The following is a 16,636-nucleotide window of genomic DNA, read 5'->3' on the forward strand; positions in this document are numbered from 1 at the left end:
TCTCGCAGTACAGTTGGCTTCGTTTTCGTCTCACACTCAGGGATCCGAGGGTTCAAATCCCTGGCGGGACAGAAATGGTTGGGCACATTTCCTTTACTTAATGCCTCTGTTCGCGCAGTAGTAAATAGGTACTTGGGAGTTAGTCAGCTGTTGTTGGGTTGCACTTTCAGGATGGTCAATAGTTCGGCCTTGTGGGGGGGACCTCGATACAATAAGTTTAAAGTATGTATGTATACACGCAGGCTTCCTGTCCCCAAGAAAACGAAAACAAATATAATTATAATTAAATTATGATTATGAATTAAGAGTAGGCTTAGGTATGACACGAAACATAATAAATAGGTGGGGAATGAGCGACAAGAAGTAGGGATCTATACAAGAGGTAAAGAGCTCATCCTACGACGACAGAAGCATTTGGGCAACATTTCCTTTCATCTCTTGCCTCGATCTGTTCACCTAGCAGTTGTTGTGTTATAAAACCCACTTTATTATTTAGTAAACATTTTAAATTGTAAATAAACCTAGGAATCCACATAGCCTTTAGGCGTTGGGTGGGCGGGGCGCTTGGCGACCGTCACGCCGGGATCAGCTGTTGAACAAAAATAGCCGCGGGGAACGAACTCAATAATACACGGGAGTTTGACACTAGGCCGCCGCCACCTATGGTCACACTGGTGAGTGTTCACCACCTCTCTCAGGCTACACTCTGGCCCTCTCTAACATGTACTGGAGCTGTGGTAGTACATGCAACACTTGCACGGGACCCGCTCCCCCTCCCCCCTTGGCCTGACTCACTACAGTTACACTCTTGACCTGACTCACTACAGTTACACTCTTGGCCTGACTCACTACAGTTACACTCTTGACCTGACTCACTACAGTTACACTCTTGGCCTGACTCACTACAGTTACACTCTTGACCTGACTCACTACAGTTACACTCTTGGCCTGACTCACTACAGTTACACTCTTGACCTGACTCACTACAGTTACACTCTTGACCTGACTCACTACAGTTACACTCTTGGCCTGACTCACTACAGTTACACTCTTGACCTGACTCACTACAGTTACACTCTTGGCCTGACTCACTACAGTTACACTCTTGACCTGACTCACTACAGTTACACTCTTGGCCTGACTCACTACAGTTACACTCTTGGCCTGACTCACTACAGTTACACTCTTGGCCTGACTCACTACAGTTACACTCTTGGCCTGACTCACTACAGTTACACTCTTGGCCTGACTCACTACAGTTACACTCTTGGCCTGACTCACTACAGTTACACTCTTGGCCTGACTCACTACAGTTACACTCTTGGCCTGACTCGCTACAGTTACGAGCATCCCCACAGGCCAGGTGGTGGTGGGCACTGGTGGGCTCCACTGTCTGCCCACCGGTATTAGACCACCTGGATACCAAATAAATTGTTGATTGTGTTCTGTGGGGATAATATGGCAATGAATAATATAATAGTTTCAGTAATTTGTTTAACATGCTTTGATCTGCTCTAATCAGGCTTCTCCATGAGCAAGACAAATTATGTTGCCTTCATTACATACAGTAATTACTGTACATTACAATGCCTGGTTCATCAGGGCAAATGGGGAGACCTTTGACAAGCTGCCAGCTTCCTGTCCTCATCGAGGCCACTAGTATTAGTGGCCTTTGGGTAAATTCAGGTAAATTACATGCAGTTGGTGACAGCACCTACACTCTTACTAAAGTCCATCTTGTATTTTTTGTATAGTTTTTTGTTTGTTTATGCTTGGTTGGTTTTCAGTATAACACGAGACGGCATCGGTCCTGTTCAAGTCAAATGAACCTTTACTCAACTTGCATGTACCATAAAAAAAACTGTATGAGGTGGAAGACTTTGGCACTAGTAATTGTGATAAATCTTATCTAGCCTTATCTTCTTACCTTTGTCTTCTGCCCAAAATCCAACCCAAACTAATCTAGCATAAAATGTAGGCAAATGAGCTGGGTCCATAGACCCTGTAAAATCAGAATACACACTAAATACTTGACAGTATTTTAGGTATCATGAATTACCTGTGTCAGCCACAAAATCTTAAATTCAAGTTAATAGGGCCTCGTAGCCTGGTGGATAGCGCGCAGGACTCGTAATTCTGTGGCGCGGGTTCAATTCCCGCACGAGGCAGAAACAAATGGGCAAAGTTTCTTTCACCCTGAATGCCCCTGTTACCTAGCAGTAAATAGGTACCTGGGTGTTAGTCAGCTGTCACGGGCTGCTTCCTGGGGGTGGAGGCCTGGTCGAGGACCGGGCCGCGGGGACACTAAAAAGCCCCGAAATCATCTCAAGATAACCTCAAGATAATATACCAAATGAAACTGACAATGTTCAGGTAAAGATTTCCAATTCACACCTACTCCCCTCTGAACCTCCACACACACGCACACCTTGCCAATGTGTGTAATAACATTAGATCATTACACTGTGCTTCCTGTGCAACGAGCCACCTGACATTGTTTGCTGTTGACTGTATGCAGCCCCCTGGGAGGCTGGTGTCCAGTCCCCCAGGGGGCCAGATACTTGCAATCCAGGTACTGAATATTTATTACGGAAGTGTGGCCTAATGGTACTTACACTAGGGAGGTTTACCAATATAATATAATGTACGCCACTCAACCTTTATATCCTTGTGCAACCCTTGAAATAATTTTGTCTCAAGGAACCCCTTGCATAAAATTTATTTTATAAAATATATAATATTTATATATATTTAATAATCACAAAAATATTCCTGTACATTATACTATACTGTATTTATTATTCTCACAAATATATATTTACTACTCAAAAAAAATCAAACATCAGTAAACAAAAATAATAAACATTGACACGTTTACAAAGTACAGTATAAGATAAATCCAGGCAATATGGAGAAATATGTGGGTCAAGATAGGGGAGGGAACTATCAGGAGAAAGTGCCAAGCTATTATGATGATTATATAGCAGTTGGAAGGGATCAGGTTAAGGATTTGGGATGGAGCGGGTGGAAGGAATGGTGGCCAACCACTTGGACGGTCGGGGATTGAACGATAACCTGGATGAAGAGAGATCACTGCTCAACTGTCCACCCGAAGTGGTTTTCATTGGCATGTGTAAAAAAAAAATGCTTCTTAAGTGAATTTCAATCATGAAATTTGGTTTTCTAATGTGAAACCTGTGCTTACCTTTTGGTTCTCAAATACTGTACTGTACTTAATTTGGGGGCAAATTATAGATGAACATGCAAAGATTTAATTTTCAACTGAAAGGAGACGACTTCTATGTTAGTTTTGATAAATGAGAAAAAGCTTGCTTTCACGTGTAAGAAGATGAAAACTGTAGCAATTTATGTATTGCTCTTCTAGGAATGGCAGGATAATCATCATTTACAGAAATCCAGAACTTATGCAGCAATAGGTCAGTGACTCATCTTGTGTGTATGATGAGATTGCAGCTCACAAAATTGTTTTGCCTGTCGTAAAGTAAAGTTCTCAGGATTAAAAGATTCAGAATACGGAGCCCACACCCAATCATATTCTTCTGTTGGGAAATGGGAAAAATGGGAAAGAAAGAAATGTTGGGAAAGGGTGAGAAAATAATGTTCGAGTTTGATTAATAGTTCTTCCAGAATATATGAAAACATGATAAATAACACTAAAAAAAGCAAGCTGAATAATATACTGTATTGCAAAAATAGCAATAGAGAAGAAAAATGTGTGTAATTAAAAATTTAAACGTGTAATAAAATTACGAATTTAAAATATTGCAAAAATAGCAAAAGAGAACAAAAATGTGTGTGTAATAATTTTTTTTAAATATACAGTACATGTGTAATAAAATTATGAATATAAAATTGAAAACCAAATTTACTCAAAAATACTTTTCCATATGATTAGCATTAGCCTATTCATCAGTCTTTTGCAGAAACCCTAGTGACCTCTTGCAGAAGCCTGCAAGGGTGCCGGGAAATACCAGTTGAGAAACACAGATATAGACCATACGCATGGTTGTACTGATACCTTCATATTGGGTGACCACACACCTCATACTGATTTATATTTGGCCACTTACATATTTTTGTGTAATATCTGAATAAGTATTACATCTGCTGACATGACCAAGTTGTCATTTTATAGATAAAAGTTTAGCAATAAATATCATCATTGATGGTCAAGATAATACAGTACTGGATATTTCTTTTTTTAAATCTGATTTTGACACCAATAGCCTACAAGTATGTTAAGTGGCCAGAATCTTGTAATTTTACCCCTAGTGACCTTGTCAAAACAGGACATTTTTTAGGAAATATATTCTGAACTATTAATTTACCTGAATTTACCCGAGGGCCACTTAACACTTTAGCGGCCTCGATAAGAACAGAAAGCTGGTGCCTTCTCGAAGGTTCCCCCCATTTGCCCTGATGATCTATTCCAGTTGGATTTAAAAATTTAGAGTTTTGGCATTTACAGCTTCGGTGGGCAGGAGGTTCCACGGGTTAATAACCCTGTGGGTGAAAAAGCATCTCCTGTTCTCAGTCCTACTTTGTGGCTTGATGAGCTTGAACCCGTTGCTCCTTGTTTGGGTTACATCGGACCTTCTGAAGAAATTGTCTGGATCAACATCCTCCAAATTGTTCAGTATTTTAAGTTTCAATGGGTTCTTCCCTGTCATGCTTGATTTGCAGTGTTGTTAGCCCTGTGGCCCTCAACTGTTCCTGGTATGGGAGTTGACACAGCTCTGGAATGATTTTTGTTGCCCAGTGTTGCACTTTCTCCAGAGCAGCAATGTCCTCCTGAAGATGGTCTCCATGCTTGGATACAGTAATCCAAAAGGGGAGAACACCAGAGGTTTTTACAGTTGAATCACTATCTTCTTTTCCTTAAGGCAGAGGTACACTTGATTGTGACAAGGGTTTGGTTAGCTTTTCTGACTGCTGCTCCTACCAGTTTTGCAACTTTCATTGAATGGTGGATATTGACTCTTAGGTCCTTTTCTTCATCAATCTGCTGTAATGAAATGTTATTAATTTGATAGTTGTGCCGTGGGTTGTTGGTCGTCTAGGGCTTATTTCGGGCGCAGGGATTTGAGGGTCGCACAGGTTCTTGGCCGCCCATTCTTTATGCGCGTCTGCTCCTGTGCGTTCTTGTTGCCTTGGGTCGCAGGTTGCAGCCTGTTGTTCCGGCTTCACATTGCGGAGTCTGTGGCGGCCGCCTCCCGGGTCAGCCCTTTCTTTTCCTTCTCTTTGGGTATGAAGCTCCAGGGAGCCGTACGGGCTCCCCACAGAAAACCAGTGTTGAATGTAATGAAACTCCATTTTCTGGGTTAGCCCAGGAGGCTCCCTGGCAACCCTCCCTCCCACCGGTCGGCGTTTTTTTTTTCGCGTTGGTTGAAGCTTAGCTTCTGAACTGATGCTAGGCAGCCGGCGCAGTAGGTCTGGGGCTTCCCCCTCCCCCTCTCGGGGCGGGGAGGGCTGCGCGGACGATCGGCACTGCATTAAAGTGTGATGTTTGCTTGTTTCCTTGGGATTGTAGGGAGTTTCTGCCTCGCTGTTCGTTTTTTTGTTTTAGTTTTTTACCATATGGGGTTTGTTTTGTTATGCCTACCTTTCTGGGTGCCTGACCCCGGTCGATGGCAGATAAGGAAAACCCCAACCACAAGGGGGTTTTCCAGGGCCATTACTCCCTGAAACTTCTCTGAAGAGGCCAGGTTCTGGTGCTGGTCCCTGGTAGGTCTGAACTCCTTAGCTACTGTCCCGGTCTAATGAAACATACATTAGCCCGATAAGCTCCAGGGAGCCTCCGGGGCTCGCCCAGAAAATGGCATTTCATTACATTCAACGCTGGTTTTTTCACATTTTGAGATTCAGCCTCTGAACTGGGGTTGGGTCGCTGGCACGGGAGATCTGGGGCTCCCCCTTCCCAAGAGGGGGAAGCTGCACAGACAGCGGCGGGCCGGCTGTGATGACGACATGCTTGTTTTCTTATTGGGGAGTTCTGCCTGCTCGTTCGGATTTTGGTTTGCAATGTTTAACCAGCTGTTGTTTGTTTTGGAATTCCTACCTTTCTGAGTGCCTGACCTGGTAGATGGCAGACAGACTTCTTCCAACTGCATGGTGTCTATAGGCTCCTCATGCATCTCTGTGGGGGCCAGGTTCTGGCTCGTGAGCCCCGGTAGGCTAAGAACTCCATCGATCGACTGATGCCACGATCTAATATATACACATCAGTCAGGTATAGCTCTGTGGAGCCTCTGGGTCTCACCCAGAAAATGGCATTTCATTACATTCAATGTTGATTTTTTTGTTTCCTATAGCCAATTTTTTTTTTAGAATATTTCTAATAAATGATATAACCCATCTTTGCATGTATTTAAGCATACCATAAAAATATTAGTACTGTCTCCACTCAATTATCCGGACTATATGGGAAGGACCCCCAGCCGGATATTCACGTGTTCCAGATAATGGTACTTTTTCACCTTGAGTCCAAAAGTGACCATTTCCAACTATTTTTATAATACAAACAACATAATTTGAATTGCCTTCCCACATATAATTATTAAATATTCAACTAGAAACTTCAACTTACCTTGTTGGTGTTCGTCTTCTTGATTGATGCCACACATCTTGAAGTTAAGAATTCTTAACAGTTTACGTAACCTATACTAACACAACACTAAAATTAACACTTAAAATTACTGTACAGTTTATTAAGCAAAGTTAGTTTTGACTGCCAGCTGCTGAAGCCTCACTGGTTGAAGGCATTTGGGTTGCCTGTAAGGCTTCACTTGTTGAAGGTGCTTGCTTCCGCCTCGCTTGTTGAAGGTGCTTGCATGTGCCTCACTTGTTGAAGGCGCTTGGCTTGCCTGTGGCGCCTCACTTGTTGAAGGTATTTGGCTTGCCTGTGATGCCTCACTTGTTGAAGGTATTTGGCTTGCCTGTGGCGCCTCACTTGTTGAAGGTATTTGGCTTGCCTGTGATGCCTCACTTGTTGAAGGCATTTGGCTTGCCTGTGACGCCTCACTGGTTGAGGTGTATAACACGTAACTTGTCTTTAATTGTTAGAACAACCTTCTTCTTCTTAACACCTCGAGAACGATTGATGTTGCTACCAGACATAATCTTGGCCAAAAATGCTCAAAGTTACTTTGAAAATAAAAAACTTATTTAAAAAATGTTTCACTAATGGCACAGCACTGTGGTTTAACACGAGGGACGGGAGCACATGGGTTGACCAATGTTGGTCGGGTCCACTTGGGGCGGCTATAGCACGTTACGTAGGCCGCCAGGAGGAAAAAACTCAATATTTTTGAAGGAAACTTCAGCCTGTGCACATTGTTTTTAGGAAACTTATATATTTGTTATTACATAATTACTAGTATTTCTTTTGTTTTTGGCTATAATGAATTGTTCTAAAATTAATGGTAATTCCTGTACCCAGGTGGTCCCTCCCGACGTTTACCTCCCACCCTCCCAACACCACCCACCCACCCCACCCCCTCCTCCACCATGCGCCTTGAGCCACAGCCAGACGGGATTAATACAGTACGTCACACCCCATGGCTTTCATATCCAGACAATTGAATGATTATCCAGCTGATAGTGTAACATTGGCAGCAAGTTAACTGGCTCTGATTTTTTATCTGGCTAACCCAGCTTTTATCCGGCTCCCACGGACATTTTGGCCGGATATTGAGAACTTTATCCGGTCACGATTTTGGCCATATAAGGGGCATTTTCTGAATGTTTGAATCCCGGATAATCGAGTGTTTACAGTATTGGTAGTGTCTTTTCACAGACATAATAACACGGGATAAAAACGTACATTTGTGTAAGGAATTTACACAAAGTCTTTTGCACTCCCCTGAGTGCTTTGTGAAGGTTTGAGGGTGTGATTAGGATGACTTGCATCTCAACGTCTTATCCATTATGCGTTGATTATTTAAATAATGATTATCAAATAAATATGGTAACATTTCTTTGCTTAGCCTACCTTAGCCTATTGAAGGTGATCGTGGCTAGCAACAAACAGTACAGGAAAGTATAATAATATATATAATCTCATAGTTTGGTATAGTATTTGTCTTCCTACTTTATTGGAATAGGATTGTTGTCTTTTGGTACCATGTTAGTTATGCAATTTATTTTTAATTACGAATGTTTTGTTTTACAGCACAATGGGCAAAAAAAGCAATGCCAAGAAGGCCGCCACCAAAAGTGGGGGACCAGCCAAACTTCTACCACAGACCAGAGGAGAGCTAACTGCTATTGTTGATGAAGTTTTTAAACGTAAGTCAATAGTAACTTACTACAATTGTTAAATTTATTTCATTTTGTAGCAACAAGAGCTTGAGATGTGGTTTGTTAAATTAAGTACATATATTTTACTGAACTGTAAATCATTATAAAATTAACCTTTTTTAACTACAGTGGTACCTCGAATAACGAATTTAATCCGTTCCGGCGCGGTGATCACCAGGTGAAATGATGTCATACGAAACGAATGTCCCCATTGACAATAATGAAAATCAAATTAATCCGTTCTACCACCGAAAAACATCAATATGATATTCAAATTTTTTTTTCCAATAATGGAGCAGCCTACCTTACATACACTGAACAAACCTTTATGACATTTTTCTTTCTTCAAATTTGTTAAATTTTTTTGTTTTCATTTTTTGTATAGCAAAAGGTTCGTTCGGTGTTTGTCATGTAGGCTGCTCCATGTTTCCTAAATAAAAAAAATTAAAAAAAAAAAAGTTGAAACAATTTGAAAAAGCACACATGCCATGAAGGTTCATTCAGTGTTTGTTGGGTAGGCTGCTTCATTATGACAATCTTTGTGTGTTTCAAATATGTTTCATTTGTTTTGTATTTTTCATTTATTTCTCAATAATGGAGCAGCCTACCCGAGAAACACTGAATGAACCTTTATGGCATTTGTCCATTTTTCAAATTGTTTCAACTTTTTTTTTTTATTCATTTTTTTTATTTAAGAACATGGAGAATACCTGCCGAACAGCGAACGAACCTTTTTGACATTTGTTCTGTTTTTCAAAATTCTTAATTTTTTTTGTTCTTAATTTTTTTTATAAGAAACATGGAGCAGCCTACCTGACAAACACCGAACAAACCGTTTTGACATTTGTTCTTTCTTTAAAAAAGTTCATTTCGTTTTTCTACAAAAAGTCGATGCTTTGCAACATTCCAGCATCAATAGCATCTGTAAACAAAGCAAAATAATTTATTTGCATGATCGGAGGCATCCGAGAATGTGCGAGAAGCAGCCCCAACCCCACCATGTGGTGTTGACGTTATTCAAACAAGCAGTCGCCTAACGAGACGAATTGTCGGCGATCGGGGCGTTCGTTACCCAAAATGGTCGCCATATGAGGCGGTCGTCACTTGAGGTTCCACAGTACTTCATCTTCATTCAAATTCTGCAGTAGCTATTTTAACATGTCATGGTGGTAATCAGAGACAATGTATCTGATTGGAAAAGTGTTATTAGCAGAGTATCACAGAGTTCAGTGCTAGCACCAGTAATGTTAATTGTCTACAAGAACGATTTACAAGAAGGCGACTCAGAGTTGCATGAGCATGTTTGCTGATGATGCGCAAGCTACTAGGGAAAACAAAAGATTCAGACGGCCTTGACAAAATGGTAGATGGAATCCAATGTGAATAAATTCTATGTTATGGAATGTGGAATAGGGAAAATTTGGCTACATAAACCTACAAATTATGTGAAGAGATATTTAGGAACTTGGATAAAGAGATCTGGGAATGTTTCAAGGGCATTGTGAAAGGAGCCTATGCTATACTGTAACTACAAACTTCAAGATTGCTTTTAAGTATTGTGCATGGATAGAAAATGTTAAAGAAATTGTTTATGATATTTGTGAGACTAAAATTGGAGAATGCCACAGTGGTATGGTATCCATATCTTAAGAAGGTACTGTATCAGTAAATCAGAAAGGGAACAAAGACTTGCTTCTAAATAGCTTCCGGAACTGAAAACCAAGAGCTGTGAGGAGAGGATGGAAGCATTAACCAAGAGCTGTGAGGAGAGGGTGGAAGCATTAACCAAGAGCTGTGAGGAGAGGGTGGAAGCATTAACCAAGAGCTGTGAGGAGAGGGTGGAAGCATTAACCAAGAGCTGTGAGGAGAAGATGGAAGCATTAACCAAGAGCTGTGAGGAGAAGATGGAAGCATTAACCAAGAGCTGTGAGGAGAGGGTGGAAGCATTAACCAAGAGCTGTGAGGAGAGGATGGAAGCATTAACCAAGAGCTGTGAGGAGAGGGTGGAAGCATTAACCAAGAGCTGTGAGGAGAAGATGGAAGCATTAACCAAGAGCTGTGAGGAGAGGATGGAAGCATTAACCAAGAGCTGTGAGGAGAGGGTGGAAGCATTAACCAAGAGCTGTGAGGAGAGGGTGGAAGCATTAACCAAGAGCTGTGAGGAGAAGATGGAAGCATTAACCAAGAGCTGTGAGAAGATGGAAGCATTAACCAAGAGCTGTGAGGAGAGGGTGGAAGCATTATACAAGAGCTGTGAGGAGAGGGTGGAAGCATTAACCAAGAGCTGTGAGGAGAGGGTGGAAGCATTAACCAAGAGCTGTGAGGAGAGGGTGGAAGCATTAACCATGAGCTGTGAGGAGAGGGTGAAAGCATTATACAAGAGCTGTGAGGAGAAGATGGAAGCATTAACCAAGAGCTGTGAGGAGAAGATGGAAGCATTAACCAAGAGCTGTGAGGAGAAGATGGAAGCATTAACCAAGAGCTGTGAGGAGAAGATGGAAGCATTAACCAAGAGCTGTGAGGAGAAGATGGAAGCATTAACCAAGAGCTGTGAGGAGAAGGTGGAAGCATTAACCAAGAGCTGTGAGGAGAAGATGGAAGCATTAACCAAGAGCTGTGAGGAGAAGGTGGAAGCATTAACCAAGAGCTGTGAGGAGTCACAGCTCTACAGCTCCTCAAGACATTAAATATGTCTTAAGATAGGTAATAAAGGAAAAAGAGTTGATATGATCAATGATTACAAAAAAAGTGAAGAACTGATAGGGTTGAAAAGGTGCAATTTTTGAAATCTACAAATTTAAGAACAAGAAGCCACAGTTTTAGGATATGGAAAAGAAATGCCAGAAAAATCAGCCCATCCTCCTGTTCAGATAGTTGTACAGGGGTACCTCGGTTTAAGAGTTTAATCCTTTCCTGGAGACGGCTCGTAACCCGAAAACTCGTAAACCAAAGCTAATTTTCCCCTAAGAAATAATGGGAAATGAATTAATCCGTTCCTGACTACCCAAAAACCTCACTTCAAACTAAATTTTATACCCAATTCATCGAAATCTACACTACAAAACTATGTTAAAGTTATTACTTACCCTTGCTGATGACTGCTGTTGGTGTATGGAAGATGGTGAGGAGGAGGGAGGAGGAGAGTGTTACTGTTTGGAAGGGGAGTCCCCTTCCATTAAAACATCAGGCAGTGAGGACTTCACTGGTGTGCACACTCTGGCACGTTTTGCCTGCATACCACTAGGACCTTTTTGTGGCTCACTGCTTGCTTGTCTTACTAAGAATCTGTCTAAAGACGCTTGTTTTTCCCTACATTTTAACACTTGTCTGTAGTAAGACATCACATTGTCATTTAAAAGGTCAATGCAACAGCCTGCTACAGCTTTATCTGGGTGAGATTTTTCAACAGAACTTTGCAGTTCTTCCCATACTTCACACATTTTCTTAATGAGGAAGTGACATCTTCTACTCACAACTATTTTCTTAGCTTGAACCTTACCACTGGCTTTCTTCGGACCCATTGTTAGATATATAATAACAACTTTTATGTTCAAATGGCCAAATATCCAACAAAACACTGTAAATCCTGGTGAAGAATTGAGGAGGGATAGTCACTGGGCGCGAGGCACTGGTAAACTGAGCGGCGATCGCTGTGCCACCACGCGCTAGTTGGCCCGTACGCGTATCAACACCCTCGTATCCCGAGGCAACCCTTGTATCCCGATACAAAATTTCCGAGCAAATCCTGCTCGTAACCAGGGGCGCTCGTAAGCCGAGGTATCACTGTACTTATAGTAATGATGTGGACCATCGTAGATATTACATAATGGACAATTGGAAAGAATTTGGTATAGTACTGTTGAATTTGGACAAACTGGAAAAGTGGGCGATGAGTCACAATAACGTGGCTGAAGTATGTTGACCAATCTTTTTCTAAGATTGAAATCTTTGAAAAAGATTTCAAAGAAGCATGTTGACCAATCTACACTCAAACTTTCGGTGTCACTATGGGTTCCCCTCTCACCCCTGTTCTTGCCAATTTCTACATGGAATACTTCAAAACTGTTGTTCTTCCTTCTATTGAAACTCGTCCCTCTCACTGGCTTTGCTATGTGAATGACATTTTTGCTCTATGGCCTCATGACCTTAGTCTATTTCAGCCTTTCGTCTCCTCTCCTCTCTTAACAATCTGGCTCCTTCTATCCATTTCAAAGTTGAGTGGGAATCTAATTCCCTCCTTCCTTTTCTTGATGTTCATGTTCACAGCTCTGTGTCTGGGTTCTCTTTCTCTGTCTACCGTAAACCCATGCATAGTGGCATGTATATTCACTTCTTTTCCTACCATCCACCTTCTGTTAAGAAAAGTGTCCTCATCTCTCTCTTCCTCCTCGCTCTACGCATCAGCGATCCTGAGTTTCTTGACTCTGAAATTGCCTTTATCTACACATTATTCTCTCGCCTTGGTTACCCTTTGTATTTCATCAACTGTGCCTATTCTTAAGCTAAACGAAATTTCTTTCATCCTAGACCTGCTTCCAATACTAGTAGCACTGTGCTCTGCCTTCCCTTCATATCTGAACTCAAAACTTTTACTAATACTTTTCGTCCTCTTGACATAAAGCTCGCCTTTTGACAAACTAACACACTTCGTAGCAATCTAGTTCACACTGCTGCTCCTGCTTCTAATGCTGCTGGTGTCTACTCTATTTCCTGCTCATCTTGTCCTCTCCAATACTTTGGTAAAACTGGCCGTACACTTAATGACAGACTTAAGGAACACAAAAGAAGTGTTAAGTCTGCAGACACAAACAATGCTCTCTTTTGTCATGTTAGGGATTCTAATCATCCTATTGATTGGTCTTCCTCCAAAATAATCTTTCCTGCCTCTACTCTACACAGACGCCGTCTTGTTGAATCGGCTCTAATACACAAGGAAGGAATCGTTCAGGACCCTGTATACCACTTATGTAAGATCAATCCTGGAGTATGCAGCTCCAGCCTGGAGTCCATACCTAGTTAAACACAAGACAAAGTTAGAGAAGATCCAGCGGTATGCCACCAGGCTCGTCCCGGAACTGAGAGGAATGAGCTACGAGGAAAGGCTAAAGGAGCTGAACCTCACATCCCTGGAAAACAAAAGAGTAAGGGGAGACATGATAACCACCTACAAAATTCTCAGGGGAATTTACACGGTGGACAAAGACAAACTCTTCAGCACGGGTGAGACACGACCAAGGGGGGACAGGTGGAAACTTAGTACCCAGATGAGCCACAGAGACGTTAAAAAGAATTTTTTCAGTGTCAGAGTAGTTAATAAATGGAATGCACTAGGAAGTGATGTGGTGGAGGCTGACTCCATACACAGTTTCAAATGTAGGTATGATAGAGCCCAGTAGGCTCAGGAACCTGTACACCAGTTGATTGACAGTTGAGAGGCGGGACCAAAGAGCCAAAGCTCAACCCCCGCAAGCACATTTAGGCGAGTACAATTAGGCGAGTACAATTAGGCGAGTACAATTTGGTGAGGTGAGTACAACCTACCCAACATGAACTTGAGTCCTGGCTTTGTTGCTGTTGACTCTTCCCTTTCACAGTATATACTCAAATGCTCTAATCTTTCTAACAAACGTGATCTAACATAAGCTTACCCTTCCATTTATCCTTCTTTCTCTTTCCTTTTTCATTTTCTGTCCATTATTTTCTCTTACGATCCCTTGCTATCCTCTTATTCCATTACTATCCCCTTCTTATTGGGGGGGTTATAAATAAGAGCTGCCTCGTATGGGCCAATAGGCCTTCTGCAGTTACCGTTGTTCGTTTTCCTGTTATTATACCCCTCTACTACACCTTACCTTGCATACCTTTTGTCTTGCTCTTCACCTCTCTTGCCTATTTATTGCCTTCATCTCCTTCTCTCATCACAATCGACTAGAGAATGGTCCAGGACGGACCAAAACGTCGTCGTCCCTTCATTTTCTAGTGTGTGGATTGGTCAACAAACTGGAAAAGGTTTGTATTTGTTGCAAATAAAACCTAACTTAACCATCCTAGGGCTAATACTTGCTATCTAAGGCATATTGTAGTACATATATGTGCTATACTAAGCCTAGGAATATTTAAGATTGGTTTTTATTTTTATTTTTCAGGACTATAAAAAGTATGTAATATCATATTCTTCTATCTAATTGTCCATTATGTTAATACCTGTATGATGAAATATCTGCTCAAGTACTGTAGCTAAAAATAATGAATTGATAAGAAAATTAAGGGTCATAATGAGCAGGTGTCAATGAGAAAATTTGGAAAGAGTTACTCATAAATGTGAAAGTGGTTCAAGATAAAATAGATCGAAGCAAGTTAAGGCAGTATGACTATATAGCATCTGGAAGGTATACGAGAACAAGGAACTGGGATGTGGACAAAGTTAAGGAACTGTGCCCAATCACTTGGACCATTGGGTATTGAATTACAGCCCTAAAAAAAAGTAAGGTTGCTCTACCAACCAGTCCAAGTTAATGGGTAAAGGGGGTAGGAGGCGAGCTAATGGGCAGAGTCATGAGGCAAGTCAATAGACAGATGGGGAGGAGGCGAGCGGATGGGCAGAGGGAAAAGAGGTGAACGGATGGGCAGAGGGGAAAGAGGCGAGTGGATGGGCAGAGGGTAGAAAGAGGCGAGCCGATGGGCAGAGGGGGTAGGAGGCGAGGCGATGGGCAGATGGGGGGGGGTGGGGGGGGGACGAGCCGATGGGCAGAGGAGGGGGAGGAGGCGAGCCGATGGGCAGATGGGGGGGAGGAGGTGAGCCGATGGGCAGAGGGAGGCGGCAAGACGATGAAGGAGAGAAGGGTGTGAAATATTAATCAATTTAATTATGACTTATAATGACCTAATATTGCAGTGGATGTATAAAACTATTCAATAACTTTCTATTCACCAGGTTGCACAAAGATACCTCCAGCTGTTGCTCCAAGTGCAGCACATGAGTGGGCAGAGTATTTGGAAATATATGCACTTATTGAGAAGATAACAAACATAGAGAAAGGTTTGTAGGATTCTTTTTGAACTTTATCAAGTGTCTAATTATATGATCTTAAAGATGTGTAGATTTTTGTGCGCTCTATTGATGGCATATAATTGCTAATAAAACAATCGCTGCACAGTGGAAGCTTCAAAATCCTGACCTCCTTATAATTCATACACTGTTCTTCCAAATGATTAACAAATTTTCTTTATCGGATCACTTCTGCTGGAAACAAATCTGAATATGGATCTGTAAACATTTGCGATCAAGCTCGGTCAGTGGCATATACACTAGTAAATTTGAGAAGATTATAATTTTTAAAAATTTGTGCTACTCTTGCACTTTGAGTTGTAAATAGTTAGAAATGTTTTATGAGCTGAAGTATAAATGGTACAATACAGTTAGTATGTTATTTATTTTTTGTAGGTGGCTTAATGCATTTTTCTTCTTATACAGTTGTTATTTGTCTGCATAAATATTGTTTGACTGGCAGGAAGCCCACACCTACCAGTCGTCTAGGCAGGTGTGGAAGCCAGCCCGGAAGATACTGGAGCCATGGAATGCACCCGATCAGTGTAAGAGGAACTAAACAAACAAAACTGGAGCCAACAAAAGAATAAACAGGGTCTTGCTGGAGGTACACACCAAGGGCCTTCCCAGGAGAAAGCCGAGAGGAAAAAACATCAGAAAAAATAACTGATGAATCAGAAACCAAAGGGCACCTTGAAACAAACTTGGGGGGGTGGGGGGAGAGCCCTACCTACCTACCTACCTACTGCTTTTGCCGGCAGATAAGACGCACAATGTGTATTAAAAATGTTTCGTTTTTGGATAAAACGAGCCCCACATTGAAACGACCATAATACGGACAGGATACTGAGCGCCATAGGCTAGGGAGCTGAAAAAACAGACCAGACAAGGACATTAGGCTCAAAAAATGGTGCCCATAATAATATAAAGAAAAGCCAATGACCACAGTGTATACACAAGACCGAGGTAAGACAATACAGAAGTACCAAAGTTTTGTATACAAGACAAGACAGCCCTGGGAACACAATACCAGGAGACATGACCACCACCCACAATTCCTCAGGGGAATGGACAGGGTAGAAATAGAAGGATGAATCAACATGACTGGTACACCCATAATGGGACACAGGTGGAAGCTGAGTACCCAAAGGAGCCACAGACAACAGAAAGAACGTGTCGAGTGGCAGAGTAGTAAGGAAAGGGAATGTAGGAGGCAGTGAAGTGGTGGAGACAGACACCCCCATCTAAGATCAAACGTAGAGACGCAGG

At 41.8% G+C, this 16,636-nt stretch overlaps 1 protein-coding gene across 2 annotated transcripts in view; it reads left to right on the forward strand.

Moving 5' to 3' along the window:
• The first annotated feature begins 536 nt into the window (after positions 1–536).
• The window catches only part of Setd3 (SET domain containing 3), a 115,016-nt gene continuing 98,916 nt past the window's right edge, over positions 537–16,636 (forward strand). Inside the window, exons 1-3 of one of the 2 annotated variants that reach the window (XM_045738489.2) lie at positions 537–674; positions 8,192–8,307; positions 15,254–15,358. In XM_045738489.2, coding sequence (XP_045594445.2) covers positions 8,196–8,307; positions 15,254–15,358 — 217 coding nt within the window. In that variant the 5' untranslated portion in view covers positions 537–674; positions 8,192–8,195. Of the gene's footprint in view, positions 675–1,380; positions 1,404–8,191; positions 8,308–15,253; positions 15,359–16,636 lie in introns of those variants that run through there. The other variant, XM_069300018.1, reaches the window with a different exon arrangement.

This window comes from Procambarus clarkii, chromosome 43 (genome assembly GCF_040958095.1).
Source record: "Procambarus clarkii isolate CNS0578487 chromosome 43, FALCON_Pclarkii_2.0, whole genome shotgun sequence".
NCBI lineage: Eukaryota > Metazoa > Arthropoda > Malacostraca > Decapoda > Cambaridae > Procambarus > Procambarus clarkii.